Source organism: Pleurodeles waltl, chromosome 5, assembly GCF_031143425.1.
Source record: "Pleurodeles waltl isolate 20211129_DDA chromosome 5, aPleWal1.hap1.20221129, whole genome shotgun sequence".
Lineage (NCBI taxonomy): Eukaryota > Metazoa > Chordata > Amphibia > Caudata > Salamandridae > Pleurodeles > Pleurodeles waltl.
In genome coordinates this window covers 520,779,277-520,805,241 of record NC_090444.1, presented here as the reverse complement: position 1 = coordinate 520,805,241, position 25,965 = coordinate 520,779,277, and the positions used below count along the sequence as shown (strand labels likewise).

The 25,965-nt window shown below is 44.0% G+C and overlaps 1 protein-coding gene across 5 annotated transcripts in view; it reads left to right on the top strand.

The window, feature by feature from the left end:
• RALGAPA2 (Ral GTPase activating protein catalytic subunit alpha 2) overlaps positions 1 to 25,965 on the top strand; it is a 1,651,508-nt gene that overhangs the window by 478,586 nt on the left and 1,146,957 nt on the right. For all 5 annotated transcript variants that reach the window (XM_069234346.1, XM_069234347.1, XM_069234343.1 and 2 more), the window contains exons 8-9: positions 2,653 to 2,791; positions 14,314 to 14,513. In XM_069234346.1, the coding sequence (XP_069090447.1) occupies positions 2,653 to 2,791; positions 14,314 to 14,513 (339 nt within the window). The remainder of the gene's footprint in view (positions 1 to 2,652; positions 2,792 to 14,313; positions 14,514 to 25,965) is intronic.

Here is a 25,965-nt window from a genome sequence, read left to right as displayed (position 1 = left end):
ATATTCTTACTGTTTTCAATAAGTCCATGTGGCTGATTTGGCTGTGCTCCTAATAAGGCTTATCAAGGGAACTAGTCCTAATTTTGTTTCATGAAGCAGCTCAGTGATTACCTCCAGTGGATAGTTTGATGAATGACTTGGAGGCGTCCACATTGAGAAAGTTCCTTCAGGTAGGGAATTTTTCATTAGGTGAATTAGTGTGAGATAATTTGTCTTAACTCCTGTTGGGCTAGAGCACTAATTTTAGTGATCATCTGCTATTTTAGACTTTTGAAAGCCCTACTCGGTTTTATTTCGCACTGACACGTGATAAGCTGCTCAAACAAATTGGGAATTCTGAAACCCATGGCTTATTTTGTACGTTAAGGCTTAAAGATATACGGCTGAGCTGTGATGTTGAAACGCTTTGGTTGGCTAATTATGGCAGGCTAGTAGCTTGGCTGGAAGACAGGATTGAGGTGCCGCTTATAGGGCGCATTGCCATTGCCAAGATGGTCGTGCTGCCAAAATTTCTGTATTTATTTGTGAACCTTCCTCTGGCACTTACTGCTGGCTTTTTGTGGTGCCTCCGTTCGGCCCTGATACGACTGGTCTGGGTGGGTTAGCTGCCCAGGCTTACCTGGGAGAAGCTGGTGCTGCCCTTCGAGTTGGGTGGCCTTGCTGCCCCTGATTTGGAGCTTTATTATTATTGTGTGCAGGCCCATTTTGCGTACTATTGCATTCGCCCGTGCGCTACCTACCGCATCTAGCACCTGAGAGCAATGCGGTGTGGCCGGATAGGCTGCCCCGGGTCCTTGGGTGCTTGTCTCGGTCTCGTGGCGTGGATACAGTGGCGTGCACCCCCAGAGCTTAGGCGGCTATGTTGCGCCAGTCTGGGACAAGTGAACCCTTTGCTCCTCCATTGCCGGTGCTAGATGTCGCCGATCAGAGGATGTCCCGGGATGTGCAGTTGCGGGACTTCCTCAACGGCTTGGGCCTGTCTTCTTTAGGAGATTGGTTTGAGGAGGGACGGTTGATCTCCCCGGAGGCGGTGCTTAGAGATGGAGTAGATAATGCTTTGCACCGGTTATATGTCCTGCGTGTTTGTGTGATGCTCTGCGCGCGATTTGCAGGTCTCCCGACGACCCAGAGGATCTGCCTGGTGCTGGAGATGTTGTGGTGTGTGCAGTTGCCGCGCAAACTCATTACTAAGCTGGATGGCTGTCTGCAGGAACAGCAGAGGGACAATGCCATGTCTGCTAAAGCAAGGTGGGAAATGGATGTAGGGGAAGACATTTCGGAAGAAATGCTGTGCACACGAGAGCACTGTTGCCGAATTATCAGCTGCGGCTTATAAATGTTAAATTCCTACATCGTTTATATTACACCCCTCAAAGTCTCTATGCTATGGGGCTGCGTGCGGATGCTAATTGTGAAAGGTGTTGCGCCCCTGATGCAAATTTTCTACACTTGCCGTGGAATTGTGGGGAGGTGCGTGCCTTTTGGCTGGAAGTGATGCATGCGATTGCGGAGATGACTGGCTTGGATCTGCCCCTCTCCCCTGTGCTGGCGCTGCTTGGACTGGTATACGGGGTGCCATCAGCTTTGCGGAGACTGGTGGGTCTATTGCTACTGTTGGCTAAGCACAGAGTTGCGATGTGTTGGGGGAGAGGCCGGGCCCCTCGCGGGGCTGACTGGCTGCGAGATGCGGCGTTCTGTCAGGAGCAGTTAACAATTTTTGGGGAACTGGTCCCTGAGGGCTCCCGCCCGAGGGACATTTGGGTACCCCTGCGCTCCTTTTTGGAGTCTCCTAAATTAAATGTTGCGTGCTTTTTTGGTCAGCCGCGCACATGGAGGATCAGCATTGGGTTGTTGCTCGTCAGTGCCATGTTTGATTGCTGGGATGGATGACTGTGCTGCCGTGTCCCTTTCTGCTGCCTTTTATCTCCGTTGTTGGTTGTTGACCTGTTCTTTTCAGTCCTGGGAGCGTGGTAGCATTTAGGGCCGGATGTACGAACACTTTTTGCCATAGACACAGAATGGGTAAAAACCATTGCTACATCTGGCCCTTAGCCTCTATCCTTGAGGTGTGTTTCTAATGTTAATCCCAATGGCTAGTACATGTTGTGTTGGATGGAACCTGATGTATTGAGCATGATGGGAATATTTCCATTGCTATATCTTATCATTGACTGGCTGAAAAACAGTTGACACTTGGCCACTGCCGGGATTATCTGTGTCTGAGTTTGCTCTGCTCCTGGGCTTGTTGTTTTATGTTTATCAAAATTGGATAAATACATAAATAAAAAAAATTATAAAAAGGCTTAAAGATATACAATCTTTAAGTTAAAGGTAAAAACGTAAAGTTTTTTTTAACCTCTTTACAACCAATCTTTTTCTTTGTCTGTTCTTTTTTATTTAATATTGTAGAAGTTGCTAGAAGGGTTTTGCTGGCATTGTTGCTGGAAAACATTTTATGTGCAATATTGATGAGTATATGCACTGGGCAAGGGGGGACATAGAAAGCAGGAGAATCTGTTCACTTGCTGGTTAGAACACTATCTCCATTATTGTTAAAATTTCCAACTCTGGAATACACCTATTACACACATTTATCTTGTGCGTCTGTTTGCTTATTGATTATTGCCTGACCGTGTTCTCTTTGTGTTTCAGGCTGCAAGCTTGGAATGGAGGAATAAGGAGAATCTGGACACGGGTTTTAAATTTCTCTTCACTCTGTTTCAAAAATATTACCTGCCTCATCTATTCCCTTCTTTTACAAAGTTAACTAACCTCTACAAGCCTGTGCTTGGTAAGTAAACACATGTAATTTTGTTGGCACTAGATAGTGTAAGGCAAGAAAATACATTCCTCCCCTCTTGGTAGAATTTATCTCTAAAGTTAAAAACAATCGGAAACATTTTTATCGAGCAATGGGAAGTAGAAATGTTAAAAATCATTCACCGGTTTATAGTTAATTTAGATGGGCAAAGAGGTCTCTGAGAATTAACCATGTGTTATGCGGACTACCATTGCCAGCAATGGGTCGTGCTATAGTCTGTTTGTAGAGCACTTTTGTATCCCTAATAAGGTCTTCAAGTCATTTTAGGATTGTCGATTAAGTAGCTATTTACACATGGATATGGAAAGGTGTCAAAGAAAAAGGGACTTTTTAAACATAAGTAACTCAATCTCTGTAAGGAGAGCACAACCATACATTGGCTGGAACTTACCTCATGGGTTGAGGCGTTCTTGGAACCGGTTGGGGATGTTACTGCTTAATTCCATTCTGGCCAAGTGGTATGGGTCCTCCATAATTTGTCATTTATGTAACAATGGGCACAAGGATTTGAAGCATGTCCTGTTTGTTTGCACTGCACTTTCTTCATCACAAAGGAGATGGCTTAGACCAATTTACCTACGACTTTCTATGCGTTCAGCTGCGGAAGCACTACATTCACTGTATATGCCTCCGTTTGAAATGTTTTGTTAAATTGTTTTTAATTATTTTACTCCTTTTTTACACTTGTATTGATATGCCCGCAGTAGTTGCATATTTATTTTGTGTATTTAATGATTTTATTCCCACTGGTGTTTTTGTAATTGCTTTTATGTGGATCCCCTAAGAGTTCCGTAATCATAAATAAGACCTTGAAAGAAGAGTATTGCTTGAGGAGTAGATTCTGCATAGTATGTATTGGGGTCGTGTGAAGTTCGGATGTCTGCTGTTGCAGCAAGTACATAGGTTTTCGCATTAGGTAGTGTAAGTGTGAGAGAGATACAATCGTAATTTGCCTACAGAAACACGTGCATCTGAAACGAGTTAAAATCCTGTTTCATTGAAAAACTGGCCATCTGTATTTCTGATGCTACTCTAATTTAAACATGTGAAACAAGTGGACAGAACAGTGTTGCCAAACTTTGTTACTCATTTCTTTCTGGTGTGTGCGTTCCACACTTGGTCAAACTCAGCCAAGATTGAATTGAGATATTCACGGACATAAGCTTGTTGTTGTCCAAAGAGTAAGGGTAGCTAGAAGAAATTAATTGTAACCAAAACCTGGTGTTAGTATTATTATTTTTTTTTTTTTTTAAGTCCGTATACATTTGTAGAATCTCAACACAAAGTTCCCACAGAATTTAGCGCAGATCTCTACAAACTGCCGTAAACTGCAGCAAACTGCAGCTAGCCTGTTTTTCAACCTCCAGACGTACAAAGTGAGCTTGTCCCATTCTGCAGCATTATCAAACATTTTGAGGATGTTTCTGCAATTTTCTCCCATAAATTGAGCTCTGTCAGGAAGACACTTAATTAATTGACACTTAATTAATTACATAGACTTTATGAATGAGGAATGGAGTGGGTTAAAAGCAGCAGTTATGTGATTTGTTTGCTATTGTTTTTATAGGCCAAAATACATTTCCCTTATTTTAATGTTCTGCATTGAATACAGCAGTTCGAAGGGTTCCATTCATCTCTCTCCTTTGTTGACACTGATATGTTGCAAACGTTTTTGAAGCCCAGTGACGCTAAACCAAATTGTGTTAGTTTACTTACGTGTAAGAAGTGCTGTTGGAATTTTGAGGATCCCTTAGTGGTTGGCATTGGTGGTGAAGTCTGAGATGCTGGATATGGTCCAAGGTACAAGCGAGATTAGTGAAGAAGTGACGAGGAGTATCAATAGAGAATAAAGGGTGACACACGTTCATGCCACTTTGGGATACTGAAAGACAGGGACACAGGTGACCTTGCATCTGTTCTCATACCCCCAGAGACAGTAATGGAAAGGTCATCAAGTGTGAGTGGGCAAATTTATATCAGAAACCTTTGTGAAGTGGCACAGGGCTTTATCCTCATGTATAGATATGTGTATATATATATATGTATATATATTTGTGTATATATGTGTGTACATATATATGTGGGGGCTGAATATATGGCTACACAATGCAGTGCTTTCTGCTCTTTTCTTTTCCTGTGGTTATGCCCTCTAGGAACTGACTATATGGTTACATGACCATGTTTATTTCAAATACTATTTGTATTGTGATGCCCTCTAGGGGATGTTGTGACCATTATAGTTTGATGCCATGTTTGTGACGGAATGTACAAACACAGTTTATTTCTGATAAAGGTTTAATGTGCTGCATGACTAAATACTTGTAAGGTCCCAAAGGTGAGACCTTTTGGCTGTGCCAGTGATTGTTTTAAATTGTGGTGATTAATTTCCTAGAATTAAGCCCAATTAAAATGGATACAGGCATTGCCTTATGGTTATGCCTACATTGTAATAAAAGTAAAGTCTTCACCTTGGGGCACCCAGACCTGGAGCATATTAGATTTAACTATTTGTCATGCACACTAACATTTTTAGTTCAGTGCATTATCAATTTGCATGCCATCTGCAGGTCACTTTTTAAAAACCGAATACAATAAAATTGTCTAGAATTAAACACCACCAAAACAGTCTGTCTTATGAAGACCAAGATGTGTCTCAGCAGAGCCTAAACAGGTGAAAAACCTTCGTTCTTTCTCAGAAATGCAGTTGAAGAAAAAAGTTAAAAATCAAAATCAAGGCCATGGTCCAGAACACCATCTTCTCATTCATCAGTCAAACTTTGGAAGCATAGAAACACTAGAAGCATGGTAAAGGGAAGTAATCTAGCCACAGGATCTTCATCTTCTGAACCAGTCTTCGCTACAGTGGACACACAGAAAAAAACAGTGGGGTAGGCAGAAGCGATACAAAGCATTCACTCAGCTTCCAGTCTGGATATCATAAACATCAATGGGAGTGAAACCTCACAATATACTCTTTTAAAAGGTTCTCCAAGAAAGTTTTATTAGACCCACACCAGCTAGTTTCTGCCAGTGGTATTTTATCACCTCTGGTGTACTAATAGTCAATAACATCATCATCCGGACTTTCGCCTCCATCAGGAGGAAGAGTCGCCACTGGTTATGGAGACGTAATGGGACCTGTGGAAAGTGCAGTGAAAGTGAGTTTAATTGCCTCTATACCCAGGTAAATACCTAATTTATAATGACTGGCATAGCAAAACAATAAAAACTGTGTGATGTGACGGGAACAAATTACATGTCCTTCACATCAAATGGCCAACATGTTTCAGCCTGCTTGCATTTGAATATGCCATCCGCTTTCTTCAGGACCCCTCTATGTCGGATCTCAGTTAACTGAAGGTAGATGTCAAGAAAAACGTAACTAAAGTGCTCCACCCAGCTGCACCCACATCAGAACCATGCTTTCCCTTCATCTAATCCTGGACACTGACCTTCTCTGCACCTTCCCTCTTTTTAAGAGTATTGTCAACATCCAGGAGATGATCCCATTCTTTCTTGATGGTGTGCAAGTTCCAGTCCTGAAGGTCTTACGCCTGCTACTTCTTCCGACTGATGCTTCTTCTGACTTGCTGCGTTCTCCTGATCTTGCGCGCAGTTTGGCTTATGAGGGCTCTGCAGTGTGCCTTTGCAGGTGATGGTTTTAGCAAAGGGAGACCTATCAGAACTAATCACTTCCCAGAGTACTACAGCGGTTGTGATTTGGTGTGGGAATCGAGGCAGACCTGCACCCTGGGATGGGCTTCATCGTCCTTTCTCCTGACTGGGGCCATGGTAGGGTAGGATGCCTCCAACCTTGGGTGGAGGGGGGAAGGGGCAGTTATCTGGAAGATCTGGAGATTAACTTGCTGGAACTACGTGTGATTCTGTGCTCAAAGCCTTCTTCCACTCCATTTGTCAGTATGTCCAGATAAGTCCAACAGTAAATGAAAGATTTGGTACATGAACAAGCAAGGGGGTGTGGGGTCTCCTCTGACTTCCCTAGACATGTTGAGGCTTGGGTTTTGGTCACCTCTTCAAGTGATCTGGTTAACAGTCAGTCGCCTAGCGCAGTCCCCGAATGTAAAAACTGACAGCATGAGCAAGTAGCGTTTCCTGCTGGTGGTAGCCCAGGAATTAATAACCCAGTGAGGCAGCCTTCAGGTGGCTTGTTTGCTTCCTTTGAAAAGGCTTAATGCCAGCAATTATATGCCCTCCAGTATCTATTCACTGAGAGAAGCCTTGGGGGATGCATTTCAGTTGAGGTGAAACTTCAAGCCATCCAAATACCCTCGATAACTCCAAATCTGAGAAAGATTTGCCAAGACCGGGCCCAAGTCACTCCAATGGTCTTGGACTGGCCAAGGAGATGTGGTATGTGGACCTTTGACGCTTCTCCCTCTGCCCCACGCTCTAGATGCCATTCAGAACAGATAATCTTTCGAAGGCCTCCACCTTCCTGCCCAGAGATTGAGCAGCCACATCTAAACTCCTCTCTGCCGCGTTTCCTGACTGGGTCTACTAAACTGTGTCCACCAACTCTTTTTGTTGTGGAGACCTAAATCAGGTTTTTACATTTTTGTTGGAATTTGTTTTAGCCCTTTCACAGTTGTGGATGTAAATCCTAAAAACAGTGTTTTTGTGTCAGGTAACTCTGCGAGATTGGTTAGCCTATTGCAGCCTATTGAGTTTCTATCGATTATTCACCGTATTTTTCCTTGACATACTGGTGTGTCAACCCACAGTGGCTTTCCTTCCTAAAGTGGTGGCTCCCTTTCACCTAGGCCAGTTCATCACCATGCCAACCTTCTTTTCTGCGCCCACCTGACGAAGGAGCAGGAGCATCTGCTTAGGTCTAATCCTGGATAGACAATCAGTTTACCTAGATTACACTTACGACATACGACTGAAGGACTAGCTCTTCGTTGTGTACTGCAATTAAAAGAAAGACATAGCAGTCCAGAAACAGATGCTGTCCGGAAGGATTATTCTCTGCATCAGAACCTGCTATACTTTGGCCAAGATGGAACCCCTGGAAGACATAGGAGCTCATTCCACCAGAGTTAAATAATCAACCTCTGTCCTTGCCGGAGGGGTTCCTATAAAAGAGATCTGCAAATCACTCCCTACATACTTTCACTAAGCATTATTACCTGGATTCCAAGGTTCATAGCGATGGTCACTTCGCTAGATCAGTTCGGCAGGATTTCCTTGACCATTCATCAACCCTCTTGTGATGGAATGGACTGCATGGAAATGTATTCTGCAGGTGAGGAATCTACACATAGAAGTATCCATCTGATGAACAAAATGACTTAACTGCTGTATTTAACTTTCTGGTCGTTACTCTACCTGCAGATTCCTTATCTATCTGCTCAGGTCCCCTCCACTTTGATGACTATATTATGGGGAAGAATTAATACAGTTCCAATTTAAGCTTTGTACTGCCCTACCTAATGTTGATGCTAATCCACCCGCTCTCCTCTATGGCTGGAATCTGATGTTATCCAAAATTGCTCCTGGTGTGGATATGAAGCCAGTGCCCCTGACTAGCGACTTCAGAGCTTTGTAGTTTGTGGATCCAGTTTGCCACCTGCTATTATTCTGCAGGCAGGTAAGAGGATCCATGAGAAAGATTATTACCGCTGGTAAGTAATGTTTTCATGTCCTTCTAAGAGAAATGGCCATAATAACTGTAATGATCGCCAGCACTCTATGCGATTATTGTAATGATCTATATGCTTACCTAGAAGAACTGATCAGCCAATTTTAGGTTGCCCAAAACCTGGTTGTAAGACTAACATGGTGCATACAAAAGGATCTCTCTACTGTCCCTGCATTTGCCAGTCTGAGCACTAGATTCCTGCTTTATTTGTGTGCTTTACCCAAAAAAGCCTCTAAGTACTATATAAAATTCACTTTAAAAAGCAGAATAAAATTCCATTAATCATATGCTTCTAATTGGAAAAGGTTGGTGTGCTCATTGTTCTGAATAAAGTAGAATTGAATAAATTGGCCCTGATTTGTATCTCTCATTCTAATTTGCTGAGATATAATACATACATGCAGTGTTTAATATCTAAAAATCTGTTTTAGGTTACTGAACCTGGCGACATTGAATCTTGCCACATGTAAAAAGCGCAATCTCTTTCTTGGCAACCCACTTACAGCTGCACAGTGGACCCCACCTCGTAATGATCTTGGTAGGACCTTTTTTCACCTTTGCTTCAGGATGAATCCAAGGACATGCCACCTGAACGAAAAAAAAATCACCACTCTAGAAAGAAGTCTGTTATGTTTGTTTTCAGTGAAATAGAGGCTGCAAAACACTACATAAATTCATGTTTCACACCAGCGGCACCCCCTGCATAATGTGAGAGGGGTGGCGGTGGTGATGGGGGGGTGCAGAGACAAGGTAAAACATTTTTAAAAATAAAAACTTATCTTGCCTCCGTCCCTGCTGCCTCACACTCCTCTTCCTCTGGCATCTCAGCATTCACTGCTGGGACACCAGCACAGGCTCCCCAGCAATTCTGGCACTTCTTTCATGCAAAACCTTGCATGAAAGCAGCACCAGGATGGGTCAGTGCAGCAATGACAGCCCTGGGGTCTTTGCAGTTTCTCCAGCCTGGCTGTGTACACAGTCAGGCTGGAGAAACCCAAGTACTCATTTGTGTTTGGCCGGCCTCAGACGGTCGGCCAAACACACATGGGCACTTAGTTGCACTCTCCCCTCCTCCTCCCTCCCACCTCCCGTGGCCCAGCCCCGCTCCTCCCTGCACTGCTTGTTGTGCCAGAAGCAGACCTATCAAAACGATAGATCGTTTTATTTGTCTGCTTCTGGCACAGCCAGTGGGGTGACGCTCCCTCACCCTAGCGAAGGAGCCGCCCCTGTTTCACACACTACCCAGCACTTAGGGCCAGATTACGATCTTGGTGGATGTGGTACTCCGTCACAAATGTGACTGATATCCAGTCTGCTGTGTTAAGATTCCATTATATCCTATGGACAAAATAACATTCACATTTGTGACAGTGTGTGCCATCCCCGAAGATCGTAATCAAGCACTTAGTGTTTTGGGAAACACAAAAATGGAAGGTCTCTGCTCAATGGCAATAAAAGGCCTGTACCAAAATACACAAAGCCACTTATAGGTGCCACCTCTGCGTGTACACATCAGTTCCTTTATTTCCACACTGAGTCCTGAGCTCTGCTCCCACATTTGTTGGCATTATAACAGTTTATAAAGTTATAAAACCATTGTGCTAGTGAGTAATGTCCCCGCCTAAAACAACAGGCTTCAAGTCATATTGTGATTCTGGAGAATAGATGCCCATCCCTGCTGCCTGGGATGGTGGCATCACTCAGCCGTGCAACAAGTGTACCCTCATGCATCTGAAGGCAATCTGGAGCCAAGTAGTGAATCTTTACTTTACTGAACGTGCCAAGTCGAGACCCTTAGGTTAGTCCTGCTCCTGGTCCAGGGTATGGCCTCTGTGTCTCTCTCTCTGTGCCATTCTTGCAAGAGGCCTCAGACTATGAACAAGGTACACCACCAGAGGGAGATGATGATGATTGGGTTGGGGGTAGTTATCAACCCCTCATTTTGATGGGAATTATTACATGGATTTACAAGATGACAGCTGCTTGATACCTCCTCTAATACTGGATTCGACATGTCACTTGAACCACCAGCTGAAGAGAGTGTGCTCTTTGAGGGTGTAATCCGATGAGCAGCTGTGAAGCTGGCATTGCAGTTGTTATCGTTTGAGACCAAGATTAACGTCCTTTCAGAAATCCTGCAGCCTGGGCTTGCAACATCCGGACCCTTGATCCCCTTCAATAAGGCTCTCATTGATTCTTTGAGCGCTTAGTCAAAGCCCTATTCCTGCTCACCAGTGAATAGGCAGGTGCATGGTGTTACAGACCAATACATTACCGTCTTAATTCTCTCACTGTACATCCTACTCCAGAGGAGGCTGGTAATGCAGACTTTGACCAGTAAGGTTTACCTCAATTCTTTCCCCGCGACTTCCCTAATAGGGTGTCCAGGAGGATTGATGCATTTGGAAAACAAATGTTCTCTTCTACTAGCCAGTTGCTGTGTTTGATAAATGCAGTCTGTTTGCTGTTCTGCTATATGCATGCCCTCTGAGACCTGGCCAGGGAGATCTTGCCAGCGGTCCCGGAGGACTTTAGGTTCTCCCAGGCTCAAACAATTCACAATGGATAAGATGCAACAACATACGTGCTTTGTGCTGGCCCAGATACTGTTCTTCTGCTTTCCCCACCCAGAGCTGATGTTGTTGATTGATGCATTACTACCAGGCTGGAGAGGAGGAGAGCAGAGGACACTGGTCTCCAGCAGAAGTCCTGCTCTATATCAATCTGTTGAAAGTTGTGAGACATTTGTTTGGTGTTGAGGGCCGTGCCATCCTTCAAGGGGAAACCTGTGTAATTTTTAATGTACAATGTCACCGCCATGTGACAACTAGCAGGTCAGAGCGGGGTCGTGGGTCCTGTGTCTTTCTGTTCCTGCCCTTTGTCCAATTTAAAAAAAAGACCTGAAACAACTGGACCCAAATCATCTTAGTGGCTCCAGATTGGGCCAGAGTTTGGTACCTAGAACTTCGGAGTATCACCATCTGTTCCCACTTAGAGTCCCTCCTGTTGCAGCAGCAGGGTAGGGTCCTTCACAGGAACCTGACAATCTACACCTCCAGGTTTGGAGATTGAGCAGCAGCAGTTAATTGCATTTGAATTGCTTCTCGAAGTGATGAGTCATTCTCACAGCCTGGCAGCCTTACACAAAGTCCATTTATGCCAGGTGTCTGGGCATATTTATGACCTGGTGTGGAGTTTGCAAGACTCAAGCTGTTGGATGTTATTCTGTTTATATTGTCTTTGGTCAGCAACACCTTGCAGTGGGAATTATTAAAGGTTACGTGTCACCCCTTTCTGTGATTGCTGGACCAACTGTCCTTGGTTACATCACCACCTATGATGTGGTTTATTATAGGTATAACTTGCATGTTCCCTCCAAAACTTCTTGTGATGTCTAAGTGGGACTTTAAGGTTTATCTTGACATTTCTCATGGGTACATCCTTCAAGTGATGCACAGCTAATTGCTGTGTCTTCCGACTCTACAGATTGTCTTCCTCATTGCGATCACTAGTGACATGAGTGAACTTCAGCCACTGTCTGTGAAATCACCCTACACCACTTTTTTCTCGACAATCTGGTGCTGAGAGCTTTCGTGGCCAAAGTGACTTGTGTCCATGTTGGGCAATCCATCACCCTTCTGGTTTTCTTCACTCCTTCACACTCCTCAAAAGGGGAGGAGAGGCTTAATCGACTGGACATCAGAAGGGCTTTAAGCTGATTGTACCAAGGACCATCAGCTTAATGATCAACGTTTTGTGGGTTCTTCAGAGCTAAGGAAGGGAAGGCGATCTAGAAGAGTACTCTGTCAAGGTGCATATTCCTTTGTGTTAAGATCTTCGTCCAGTTGATCCTACAGGACTTTTTTGTCTGAGTACACTCCACAGACCCTCCACCTCGTGGAGGTATTGTTTTTTATCTATTCTAATGTGAGGAATCAGCTGTTAGAAGAACAAGTTACTTACCTTTGGTAATGCTCATTCTGCTGGATACTTAAACTTCAGTTCTGTTACAGTCCTTTCACATTTCCATCCATTGCAGTGGCTTCTTTTTATCATCTTGAAAGGTCCCATGTTGGGGATTGGCACACTGGTCTCTCGCTTCATGTCATGGTGCACAAAGAGGCAAGCAAGAAACAGACATCAGCATGCAGGGGTTGTGCTTATGTCCTTTCAGGTTAGCTCCCACTATTACCTGGTGGTCAGGGTGTGCTCATCCAGCCCTTTATAAGGCCTTATTAGTTTGTTTTACCGGACATTGGGCCTCATTATGACCCTGGCGGGCGGCGGAGGCCGCCCGTCAGGATGCCGCCCTCCATAATACCGCTCCGCGGTCAGAAGACCGCGGAGGGTATTATGAGTTTTTCCATGGGCTGGCGGGCGGTCTCCAAAAGACCGCCCGCCAGCCCAGGGAAAAACTCCCTTCCCATGAGGATGCCGGCTCGTAATCGAGCCGGCGGAGTGGGAAGGTGCGACGGGTGCTACTGCACCCGTCGCGTATTTCACTGTCTGCTATGCAGACAGTGAAATGCTAGCGGGGCCCTCTTACGGGGGCCCCTGCAGTGCCCATGCCATTGGCATGGGCACTGCAGGGGCCCCCAGGGGCCCCACGACAATCCCTACCGCCATCCTGTTCCTGGCGGGCGAGCCGCCAGGAACAGGATGGCGGTAGGGATTGTCAGAATCCCCTCGGTGGCGCAGCGAGCTGCGCCGCCTTGGAGGATTCTTACGGGCAGTGGAAAACCGGCGGGAGACCGCCGGTTTTCCCGTTCTGACCGCGGCCAAAGCGCCGCGGTCAGAATGCCCAAGGGAGCACCGCCGGCCTGTCGGCGGTGCTCCCGCCCCCGTTGGCCCTGGCGGTTCTCTACCGCCAGGGTCATAATGAGGCCCATAGTGCTTCATATTGGAATATTGTAACCTGGAAGGTGCCACCAGAGAAATTTTTCTTTGTGGCCAACCAATTAGAACACTTGGATTCATGGTCTAAAATTTGGGATGATGGATCTAAAAGGACGACAGAAAAAAGGCTCCCTTGTCCAGTTAGATTGGATCAGATCTGAGAATCCTCAGCGAACACAGTGATATACAAAAGTGTTAATCCTTAAATGCAAGCTCAGTTATTTTTAAAGACAATTATCTGTCAAAAACTTCGGACCCCCAATGCATATCACACCAGCAAAAACATGCTTTAAGAGTAAAGTTCTACTTTTATGCCAAGTATGGTGTACATTTGCACAGCCTACACTTCAGGTAGGAACTAAAGTGGCAAATTTCATCTTATTTTCACCTCACTTGTTCTTCTGTAGATCTTTTGTCCTGCACTGTTCTTCACAAAAATTGACGCGCTGGGCCTTAGCTGACTACGGCAAGTCATTGCGAAATTTGGTGCACATCTGTCCATCTCGGTCAAATGTGATGGGCAAATCAAAAAATGCCTTTTAAGTCGAAAGTTCCGCTGAACCATAACTACATAGAGCCAACGAAATGCAGCAGAACAGGGGCAGCAGCACTAACTTCATGGATATTAAGTATACATGTAAATATATATTTGTTTAATGGTAAACAGTGAAAATGTATAGGTTTGTCTAATGGCAAATGGTGGGAGGTGCTTCCTTATAATGCACATACATTAACAAAAATTTCAGATTTGCAGAAGCATTTTACAGTGAACTTATTTTATTATTTGTTTTCCTAAGGAATTGTGAATGTTTTGATGACCTTCAATGTTATATTTCGACTCTAGATATTTTGAATAGCTCTTAAAAAGAACTTTAATGACCAGTTTAAGCAGCATTTTTTGAATAAACTTGGTTCTTTGCTGTCTATCTCACAGATATTCCTGGCTTGAGACCAAAGCCGTCCTATACTACTGCTACTCGTAACAATGAAAGCACTTACAGCACAAAAATCCCTTTTATGGCAGCCCGAGTGGCATTCATTAAATGGCTTGTCACCTTTTTCCTGGAAAAGAAGTATGTATCTACATCTCAAAGCACTAAGAATGGAGGAGATGTGTTGCCAAAAATAATTCAGGTATGCTACAACAATAAAAGTATTTTATGGACTAAAATGACTGTATTTGCAAGAGTTCCTGGTTCTAAATAACGAAGCACACAAATTTTACAATTTATCGGAGAACAGGAAGCTTAATGTTTCTTTGAGTAGTATATTATTCAGACTACTTAACTGCATGACATTTAAATTCTGTTTTCTTGTTGGCTCATATGTTTATGCTGTGTGTAATGTTAAAAGTGTAGTGGATCTTGTTAGTTTTATTGGGACTCAGGAGGTTAGCTTAGCCTTTTGGCTTGCAGGCCTGTGCCCCCGTCACCTAGTGAGTTTTAACCTACTTAGTTTGCTCTGTTTTAGCCCATTTATTTTATTATTTCTTTTAAAATGGTGCCATGTTTATAGTTAAAGAAATGTTTTATTTTTACATTATCAGTGCCACTCTGTGAAGGTATCAGCGTCATAATTGGGTGATGTACGTAGGTTGGCACATCATGTCCCCTTCTCACTTATGGGTGACAGGAACATAATGTAAACTTGTCGGGGATTGTATACATAATTGCTGCCACAAGTGTGCCTCCTTGTCTATGGTTTTGGAACATCCCTGCGTCAGGGGTCCTACATGGTCTGTATAAATACACCTCACACGCAGTCTGATCTAGAGGGTTAGGGGGGGTGCTTCTCATAGACATGGTACTGGCAGATTAGGTTTACCACATCTCGCTTTCATTAGGTTAGGGATTAGGTTCTCTATGCTAGGGATTTTTACATTTCATGTTTTTTGCAGGATGGTGGGGGGCTTTGTATTCAAACCTCTCATCTTTATTATCATGCTTCTTTTATAATGCATTATCCTAATCTTTGCAGCTCATGCATTTTACTGTAGATTGCAGTCCTTTCAATAAATATATTGAAAACGTTTCTGCATCTCCTTCATTGCTTGTATGTGACTGAGACTTATTACTAAAATGAGAAAAGGGTAACTTCCATTCCGCCATGACTCCCCTTAGATGTCGCAATCAAGAGTCCATGTGTAAAGCTGCCAGAAATCACCTTTTGCTATCTGGGTTTTTGGTGAGGTACTGCTTGTGAGTCGGGAGGGTTGGGCCGACAGTTTCGACTTGTTTTAGGACTGGCTTAGTTGCCTACAAACAAAAGTGCTGTCATCCCCAAACCGGCAGTCTTGCCTAGGAGTAAGAGTCCAACTACGACAAAAGCATGTTTATCACTGGAACACGTTGGCAAAGCCAGCTATATTTGTATAATGTTTGGTAAAATAACAATAGAAACATTGCCTTTTTCACCATCTACCTTCATTGCTTACCGTACGCTCTATGTGCATTTACCTCAACGAGGGTTCACTTGAATGCTCCCTTGAATATTATTAAGACATTGGTAAGGACCAATGATTATGCAAGGGCCTAAGCAGTAGCAAGATGATAACTTTGAACCTTAGCGGTACAAAAATACAGATTTTTTTTTAATTTAATGAAGGTTGACCTTCTGCAATAAAACTCAGATTTTTTATAGATATTAGAAAGATATGTGTAGTGTCGGCTTCATTTGCTTCGCATAGGAACATTTCGAATCGGCACACCATCCCCATGAGAAGACTCATTGATGTGAAATATATATCCTGTATAAATTTATAGTGGTGTATTTTGAGGTGAGATATATTTTAATCTCAATACTTCAGCCAATAATTTGCTCGTTCTTTACACTATTAACCGGTTCCATAAGTCTAAGCAAACACTGATTTGCAAGATATTGCGGATTATGCCGCTGCTTTTCTTGCCGCAGTTGATAGTCAGACCTCATAGTGCCTTCATGCTTTACAGAGAGCAGGCATTCTATGTATGAGATTGGTTCTAGGTCATTTGTAAACTTACCCATAAAATAATAACTCGGCTGTAAGTGTGTAAGTGTTTAAAGAGCCCACTATGGGGATTGGAATATGTTGCAAGTAATGTAGGAAAAGAATATCCTCAAATTTGTAGTTTTGTATAGGGCTAAGTTTGTACCAGTCCTTTGTGGGACAAGCTTGAAAAATATGGGATAGACCCTACGTAAGGCACCTATTATCTTTGTGAATCTGTAGCTTGGTGGCAGTGGCCTCCCAAATGTGTGTATACAATTGAGTTCTGGATCTTGTTTTCTTATTAGCTGTTGGTTAAACCAACACTCGAGCCGGAGTTAGATCTCCATATAGATCTGAGTGACCATGTAATAGGTGATAAAGCAACACTCTAGATAATCTTGTTAAAACCCATGCCCAGTAATAAGACTTAAGACAAGGAAGATCGACCCTTATCTAGTGGTTGTTGTAGCTGAGTGATCACACTTTATGGGTCCTTAGGTTGCCAGATAAATGTTTACCATGCAACCTCAACTTTGTGAAAGAAGACACGCTGCAAGTGGGAGAGCTTGAAAAAAGAAAATTTGGTAGAGTTGCCATCTTGATGACATTACACTGCTCTCGTATCCATTTTATTAACTTATGAATCATAGATCCTGGGTTCAGGGATTGGTTTCGACATTGGGCCCTCACTGACATATGGGTGCTCTAGCATGGACAAGAACTGGACTACTCATATTACTCCCACATACATGATTTACACGCCAGACTAGACAGACTGTTGTGCTCTATGGGGTTACGTCACTCAGTGCGTACTACAGAATATCTGGGTCGTACCCTCTCGTACCATAGCCCTCTTCTTATGACACTTGCTCCACTGCAGACCAGGCCAATAATACCACTATGGTGGCTGCAGCCTGAGACACTTGAAGACAGCAGCTATAGGAAGTCAGTGTGCACTGCTATCACAGATTACTTTACAGCAAATCAAGGGTCTGCCTCTTCTATCATAGTAGAACGGGAGACCTTTAAGGTTGTGGTACAGAGGCAACGCATGGGTCAAACCGTGGGAGCTTGCAGAGAACTACAGGGGGAACTGCAAACCCATGAAGCCTCCATACATCAATTAGAAATGACACAGAGGTCCGACCCCTTTACTAGTCAGAGATTGCAAGAGGCACATAAAAAACACAGTGAAACTCTGGACCTTGATTACAAGGCATATGTGTATAAAACCCACGAGGAAGAGGGCCAATCTGGATGCTTATGTGCCTGGCTGATCCTTCCTGAATTACGATGCTCTTTACAGACAACAGGAGGCTCTACCTGACCACGCTTAAGAGGCACTCCTAGAAAGAGTACAGTTACAGACTCTGCCTTAGGGAACAGCTGGGGAACTAGAGGGGTGGGGGGGGGGGGGTGGAGAGTCTGGTTACTGCGCTGGAAATAAGTCAATTAATCAGGGAGATCGTCAGGGGTAAGACTCCGTGGCCAGATGGCCTTCCAGCTGAATTTTATATGACATATGTAGATGTATTGATTCTAAAACTAGAATACCTCATTAGAAAGGGGTAGTCTACCAGAATCCACCAGGAGTGCATTAACGGTTCCCCTCACTAAGATGACACGTTAAGGGGCGCCTGCCTCAGCATTTCATCCATTATCTATGTTGAATATGGACTTCAAAATACTTAGAAAGGTTTTGGCAAACAGAATTATTCCCTATATGGGGACACTCGTATACGAAGATCATAACAGGTTTATCTCCGGTAGGAACACCTCCCTTAATCTGTGCAGACTCTTCCACATTCTGCACCATCTGAACGTGCAGTCCCAGGCTAAGGCCACTCTTATGTCAGGGAATCTCGAGAAAGCTTTTGATTCTATTTGCTGGGACTTCCTGACTAAGGTTATGCAGCAAATTGGCCTAGGGGAGGGCTGGATAAGGTGAGTGACACTGCTGTACACTGAGCCAACTGCTTGGGGTATGAACTGGGTTTACTGTCTCCGCCATATATGCTGTCTACAGAGGGACTAAGCAGGGTTGCACATTATCATCTTTATTATTTGCACTGGCAATAGAACCATTTGCAGTCTGCTGCTGAAAAGATGGTGCAGAGACTGGCTACTTGTGGACGGACACTGTCATGTTATCTCATTGTATGATGATGATGATGATGATGACGACCTCCTCCTGTACTTGGCAAATGGTAGGAATAGAGTGGATGGTGCCATTGAGAGACAAGAGGAATTTGGGAGAGTGTCTGGCTTGCAGCTGAATTGAGCAAAGACCTGCCTATTTCCCTGTACTAAAGATACCCAGCCGTCACAACACTACCGATGGGACTCCGATGGAAACCCTCCTCCTTTAGATATTTAGGCATCCAGATTTACCACACTACTGAAGATGTATACGAAGGAAACTTGGGAAGAGCATATTGCTCCTTTCAGAATAATGTTCTTTTCCGAAGATTACTAAAATTATTCCTGATGGCTTGCATAGCAATAACTAAAATGGTGTTGTTACCACGCCTTCTTTACTTTTTTGCAAACATACCAATTAATCTCCCAGTGGTGTGGTTTCGACTTGTAGATGCATTGCTCAGGGAACTCATATGGGATGGGAGCAGACAAAGGGCCTGATTATGACCTTGGCCGATGGTCTACTCCGTCTCAAAATTGACAGATATCCATCCTGCCGTTCTACAAGTTCCATAGGACCTAATGGAACTTGTAATGTGATATCATCGCTTTTGTGACTGAGGGTCCTATCTGCCAAGGTCATATTCCGGACCATAGTGTCACTCGCAATTTTGTGACACCCATCAAAAGAAGGAGGACTGGGAGCCCCAGACTTTGAGTTATTTTATTTGGCAGCGCAGTTGCAGTGGATTGCTAGATGGCTTGGAGATACACACCGGGGTCTGTTAGATCTGATAGACTCGTCCCCTTACCAGGGCTTATTATTGTCATTGTTACTGAGACCAGATGTACCAATTTTCCATCCAACTAAATTACTGAAAGTGGAAAGTGGCCTTAACTACTTGGAAGAGAAGTCAAGTGAGGACTCGTAGGCCAGTAGTCTATGTCCCTGAGCTACATATAATAGGCCTCCCACATGGTGAACCGGTTTCCTTATTTTACAGTGACCGGGCTATTAAATTGGTATGCCGCTGGATTGGTGACTGTTGGCTACCTTTTTCAAGAAGGAGGGCTCATCCCGCTAGGAAATCTGATGGACGCTCACGGGCCTGCCTGGTGGTCACTTCCTGACCTATGAGGCTCTGGTGCGCTCCTTTGCAGACCTAAGGAACCCCCCCACACACAGTATACTCCAGCTACTTCTCATATTGGGTTTGGCTAGCAGATTGATTACCTCGTTCTACAAAGCACTGAGTGAGATGGGATGTACACCGTTAACAATGTTAAGGGCTAAATGGGAAGGGGTCTTGGGGAAAGAGATCGTGGATAGAGACTGGAGCAGGATGATTGCATACCCCCAAGAGTGCCTTGCGTAACACAATATATTCAATTCAGCTTCCTACACATGACCTATTTGACACAGCATAGACTGCAGGTAATATATGGAGGGGATGCCCAAGAATGCCCAAGATGTGGAATTTTAGACGTAGGCTTCTGTCACATGAAGTTGTGTTGTGCTCATTTACAGGTTTTTGGGGTGAGAGATCATTCGCAGAATACACCTCACTCTCGGGCGCCTGCTCCCACCCACCACTGACATTTGCTTGGTGAGTAACTTCCCCAGACCCAGGAAGTGCAAGGTTGGGTCCCGGTCCATAGATTTAACATAGTTCATAGCAAGGAGATGCATTACAATGGCCTGCAAATCAGCCAGATGTCTCAGTTTTGATGAATGATAAAAAGATGTTACAAAGTGGGCAGTGGCAGAAGAGCGAGCACTTAAGAAAGAAGACAGCAAGGGTATCAGGAAGCGCACTATAGCACATCTCTGGACAGAGATACTGAAATCATGATGGCAACCAAATGTAGATACCGAATCTCACAATGGGGAAGGCATCTACTAGAAGTACACGCCACCGAATGTTGACTAGATGAGGGGATGTGTTGCAGGAGCAACAAAAGGGAGGCCTGGTAGTACTGGGAGAGGATCATAATAGCCCATATTGCCTACAACGCTATGGGTGGCATGTCCTGGCATTAGGTCCTGGGTCCACCTGATGCATACTCATTCCGAGATTGAGGGTCCTTGTATTCACGTATTAGCCTAAGTGATAATACTGATTTATCCCAAAATCCAGCATATCATCTATTACCTGAGTCGTCGTAGTTAAAGTTAAAATTAACAGTTTTCTCTTCCCTACCCCCCCCCCCTCCCCTGTTTAAGGTTTCCTATTGTCTGTCTCAGACTTGCTACAATAATAGAACTCTTCATCCCCTCCAAATGAGCAGAACACTCTTATACATGTTGCATTGACACTTACTCCCAACTCAGGTGACTGTGTACTCTAATGAAGGTGTATGAAGTATGTAGATCTGCACTGAAGATCTAACATAACTGGAAGTATAACTATGCCTTTGATTGGAGATTGCAGTGATCAATGGGAGAAGACAGAAAAATAAGAGGATGCATGCATAGTAATAATAGAGACTAGAGTAATATAGTTATTGAAGGATACAGTTGAAATGAGAGAAAAAGGAGATGAAACAGACAAAGAGTCCGCACATGATAACAATTAAATATCACTAATATGATAATGTGCTATTTCAATGATCTGCTTTTATGACCGCATTTAATAATGTAATATGTGAAACTTGGATATAGACATGCTGTTTAATATTGAAAAATGCCAATAAGGGTATTTGGGGAAAAAAAAATTAACCGTAGCTTCTGATAGATACTTCTAACTGCAGACTCTTTACATTTTAAATATTTCCCAGGTGTTTAATAGATCCTGAAACTTTTGAGCAGTACCTCTGTGTGCCAAAATGTGGTGCAATGTGGCCCGCACAGAACAGCATAGAGCTAGTTATTCGTATCTTTCCATGCCACCAGACACTGATCCAGTGTGATCTCTTAGTGAGACTTATCCTTTACGAATTCTTGAAAATACTAGTGTGCAAAGGAAAATGTGACCTCCCAGGACTACAGGGTTTAAACCTTGTAAGGACAGTCAGATCTCCATCAGTTTGTCTGTGATGCCTGGGTTTGGAATACAACCCCAAGGCTTGCGCTGACTGCAGCTTGATGAATTCCAATGCTATCCTGGATGGAGTGATGAAGCTATACTTCTCCACACACCAGCAGGCTCTGCGCCATGACAGGTTGAAGGGAAAGTTCCATTCTTGTTTCTGAAGCTATCCCCATGGCTGATCAATATTGAACTTCGAGTTTATGGTTTTTCTTCAACTTACCCAAAAAAGGACCAAGCAGGACTGTGCTCCTTACTGCCACTCTTGCACTGCAGAGAAGGTGCGTGAGTGTCAACGTGCCACTCGGTCTCCCTTCCAAAGCATCGTACCCGATTTATCTTGGCGCAACTCGAATTTCCAGGGTAGTTGACGAAGCCGCAGCAAATAGTACAATTCTGTGAAACCAATTCTGCAGCTCTTTGGCACACCACCAGCACCCTCTAGGTTACCTTCAAGCCCCAAGGAACCGAAAGCGCCTCCATCTGGGACTCCACTAGTAGGTCTGCCCGTGATACCATCTGGATCCACTATTGGTTCTGCATCAGCTTCTGATCTCAGCACCACAGTCCCTGCCGGGCCCTAAAGCACCAAGGCTGAGAGATGAACTGCACCCTGTCTTGCTTTCTGAGTTGGCTCTGCATCATCCTCAACCAAGGCCACATCCTGATCCTTCCTTTCTCAGCTTTCAGGCAACCCATCAAACTCAGATACTCTGTTCATCCCCCAAGGAAGGGCTCAAACTCTGCATATTTACCTTATGATGCTAAAGACAAATTTGCCCAACCATACACAGAGGACCATTAGTATGTGGACCATCTGGATGTAAGTAGCTTTGACACTGGGTTAGTTTAGCCCCCAGCACTGAAAAAGTGTCTCTTTTGCAGTGGTCATGCAAAGTGCGCTCCTCAATCTCCTTTTACCAATTAGGAGGGTGAAGACTAATGTTCTTTCGGAGATGCTTCAGCCTGGGCAAACTAATACTGAGCTCCTGCTGTTATTTATTGAGGCCCTAACTGACACTCTGCTCAGGACTTGGGCAAAACTGTGTTCTGGAACCCCTGTAAACATACAGCTCGAAGGACTTCACCATCCAGACCTGAATGGTCCAAACTTTTTGACTTTGCATCCCATACCTGAGAGCCTAGTTGTGCTGGGTTCAACAAACAAGATCAACCGTAGTGCATTCCTTACTTTTCTGTTGGGCAGTGAATCAAATTGCCTTGAAACCTTTGAGAAGCATGTGTTTTGTTCAACAAGTCTAGCACTTCGTTCTGTTAACATTAGCTGCCTCCTAGGGTGTTATAATCACCCCCTTTAGGATTCCATCTCACAAGTCTTACCTGATGCCTGACGACTTGCATCTTGTACTCACACAGGCTATCCTGTATGGCTGTAACATGGCTAAGTTTATAATCTGCTATGGATTGGACACAATGATGTGAATATCAGGAGACATGCCTGAATAAGGTGCACGGATTTCTCTGATGCCGTTCAGTCTACCCTCAGGGATATATCCTTGTATGGGTCTTGTCTTTTTGGTGATAAAGCAGATTCAGCCCTTGGGTGCTTTATAGGTTGTATGGCCACAACACTCTTTAGGCCTGTCTCCTTACACCATGTCAGCTACACCACCAGGATATTCCGATATGTCCACCAAATTTAGCCTGCTCAGCAAACCAAACAACTTTATTGTTATTGTGGCTGCGATACCCACATACCACGTGGGCAACAGGGGCAGCAAGCTTTACATTTTTGCATCCCTCCCTTTCCCACTCAGAGCTCACATTGGTGAGTGATGCACCACTTCTGATTTGGTGCAGCCCCTTTGGAGAGGTGGAGATCAAAGCCATCTGATCTCCAGTAGGGTCCCAGCTCCACTTCCGCCTTCTGAAGCTGCCTTTCACTTGGAGTTGAAGGCCTTTCTACCCTTCATCAAACGGATGTTGTTTTCCACAGACAGGGCAGGTTGGGGGTTATGTACTATATGTCAGGAGGCACTACATCTCTGGAAGTGTCTGGCACGCATGAGGAGATTTTCCTTGCAGTACACCACCTGTTGGGATCTTTGAATGCTAAGGCAGACAAACTCAGCTACTAGTGCCTAGTGGATCACAAATGGCATTTACACCCGGAGGTGGCGCCAGGTCTCTCTTGCAAAAAAGAAGAACCTTTGCTCAATCAGGCAGCCCCCTCTACCACCAAGAGCAACAGATGTCAACTATTCTGTGTGTTGTACCTCCTGAGGACGCTCTCCCTCTAAGGCGTCTTCCACCTAGAATAGAACTCTGGACTGCTGTGCGCCTCGCCTGTCAATGCCACTCCTGCCCAGCGTTCTAGAGAAAAGACCAGAAATAACTGTACCCAAGTCATCCTAGTGGCACTGGATGGGGCATGGAGAGTGTAGTATCCAGAACTCCTTGGCATGAGCACCTGTCCTCCGATCAGGCTGCCACTTCGGGAAGATCTTCTGTTGCAGGTACAGAGCAGCATTCATCATCCTGACTTGCTCAGTCTTCAACTCCATCCTTGGTGATTGAATGGCAACAACTGACTGCATTGAATCTTCTCCCCTAAGTTGTAGGTATCATCTTGGCAGCCAGACATCCCTTGACAAAATCAGTATACCCCTGCCATTGGGACAGGTTTTTGGTTGGTGTGGTAGTGGGTACGATGACCCACTTCAAACCAAGTTTCCTGAAGTATTACTTTTCAGTGTTGTCCCTAGCCAAGGAAAGACTTGCTTTGGGCACAGTTATAGGGTATCTGTTGGCTCTTTCCTCTCGGCCACAGACGGATTCCCGGGGAAGTTTCCAGCAATATGCACACATCTCTCTCACCAGGTTCTCTAGGTCAGCTGAGTACTAATTACTATTCAGGATGCCGGTGGATTCTGGTCGAATGTTAAGGTAAGTTATTTGGGCGCCGGTGAGCGCGCTTAGTTTGTGGTCATCTTAGCTTCAGCCAAGCCACACCCCTAGTAATCAATTCTTCAGCACTGTGCATGCTTGAATAGCCAGTATTATAGAGAATACTGTCACCGGCTTAAGACAGTATGGTTTGTAAAGCCTTGGTTCCTGACTCCCTCCAGCAGATAGAAATAGCTACAGAATACTCTGGTAAGTCTCTATATTAGCAGCGATTCTGCAGACTGGCCTGTCTGATGTGGCTTATAGTTTGCTAAAGCTTGTTGTCCAAATGAACACCAATAAATCAGTTGAAATAACTCTGTGTAGAACCGCTAATCAGTTATAATTTTAACCTTGTAACTGTCGAGAGGTCTTGAAACACAATTTTGTTTTGTCCATCATGGGCATTGTCTTTAATGGCTCAGATTTTCCAGTAGGACTCACTCTTTTATGAGGTATAGTTTATATTTGCTTAATTATCAGTCCCATAGCCTGATAGATTTAGATTTGATTGCACTGGCAGAGTGCTCTGGCACAGTTCACTTGTACTGTCTGTTGCTTTTTAGTACTTGTACTGGTTGTTGTACTGCTTTTGTGCACTGCCTTGCTGATTGGCACAGATATTTCAGCACTTTCTTAACTGTTACTTTTGAGTAATGTAAGTACTTGTATACATATGTCTATTCAGGTTCATTCACTTTAAACCAACTTGACTCAAGTTTCACAGAAAAAAAGTTTTTATCTGGATTTTAGCTTCTGTCCTAATTCTTTTTATTCATTCTCAGTCTTTAAACAATTTCACTAATAAATCTTTTGTGGTAATGGCATACGATAAAGTTAAAATATATACTCTTAAAATCAGTATATTAATTTTGAAGACACAATGAAATGTTATGATGAAATTAGGAAAGGATATTAATAAAATAAACCATTTAACTAGTATATTTCATGTAAGTTCTGCAAGTTACAGTTACTTGAATTCGATAAATATAGTCAACATCATTATTCTGCAGGAACATGGCTAAACAGATGAAGAAAGCAGGTGCTTTTCATCAAGCCCCATCAACGAGGAAAATTCTTGGCACAGCAGAACCAGTGCTCTATTATTTCACTGTGGGAAGATTTGTAAATAAACCCCTGACCCCTCCTTGACTAGGGTGCAGTGCTGTGCGAGAGGAGTGCATTTGCACTGAGCAGTGACCTCTTCTTGCTCAGGACCTGAGGAACACAGTTGAATGGATCATAGAGGTTAAGGGATGAGTACAGGAGGCTGAAGACTCTAATAGAATGTTTTGTAAAACTGTCTCAGTTCTCCAAACAGTAGTTTGTCAATCAGAGGCCTGTGCAGAGGATGCTGCGGGACACTCGCGACAAAATTGTAATAACATTGTCTGCATACCTGAGGGCTCTGAGGCCTTTTCATCCACACTGTTCATGACAACCTGGTTGAAATCTTCTGGTTGAAAGGGCACACACATCCCTGACTGGATGCACCCCGTGGCTGATCATTGCTCACATCTTTAACATTGCAGACTGGGATGCT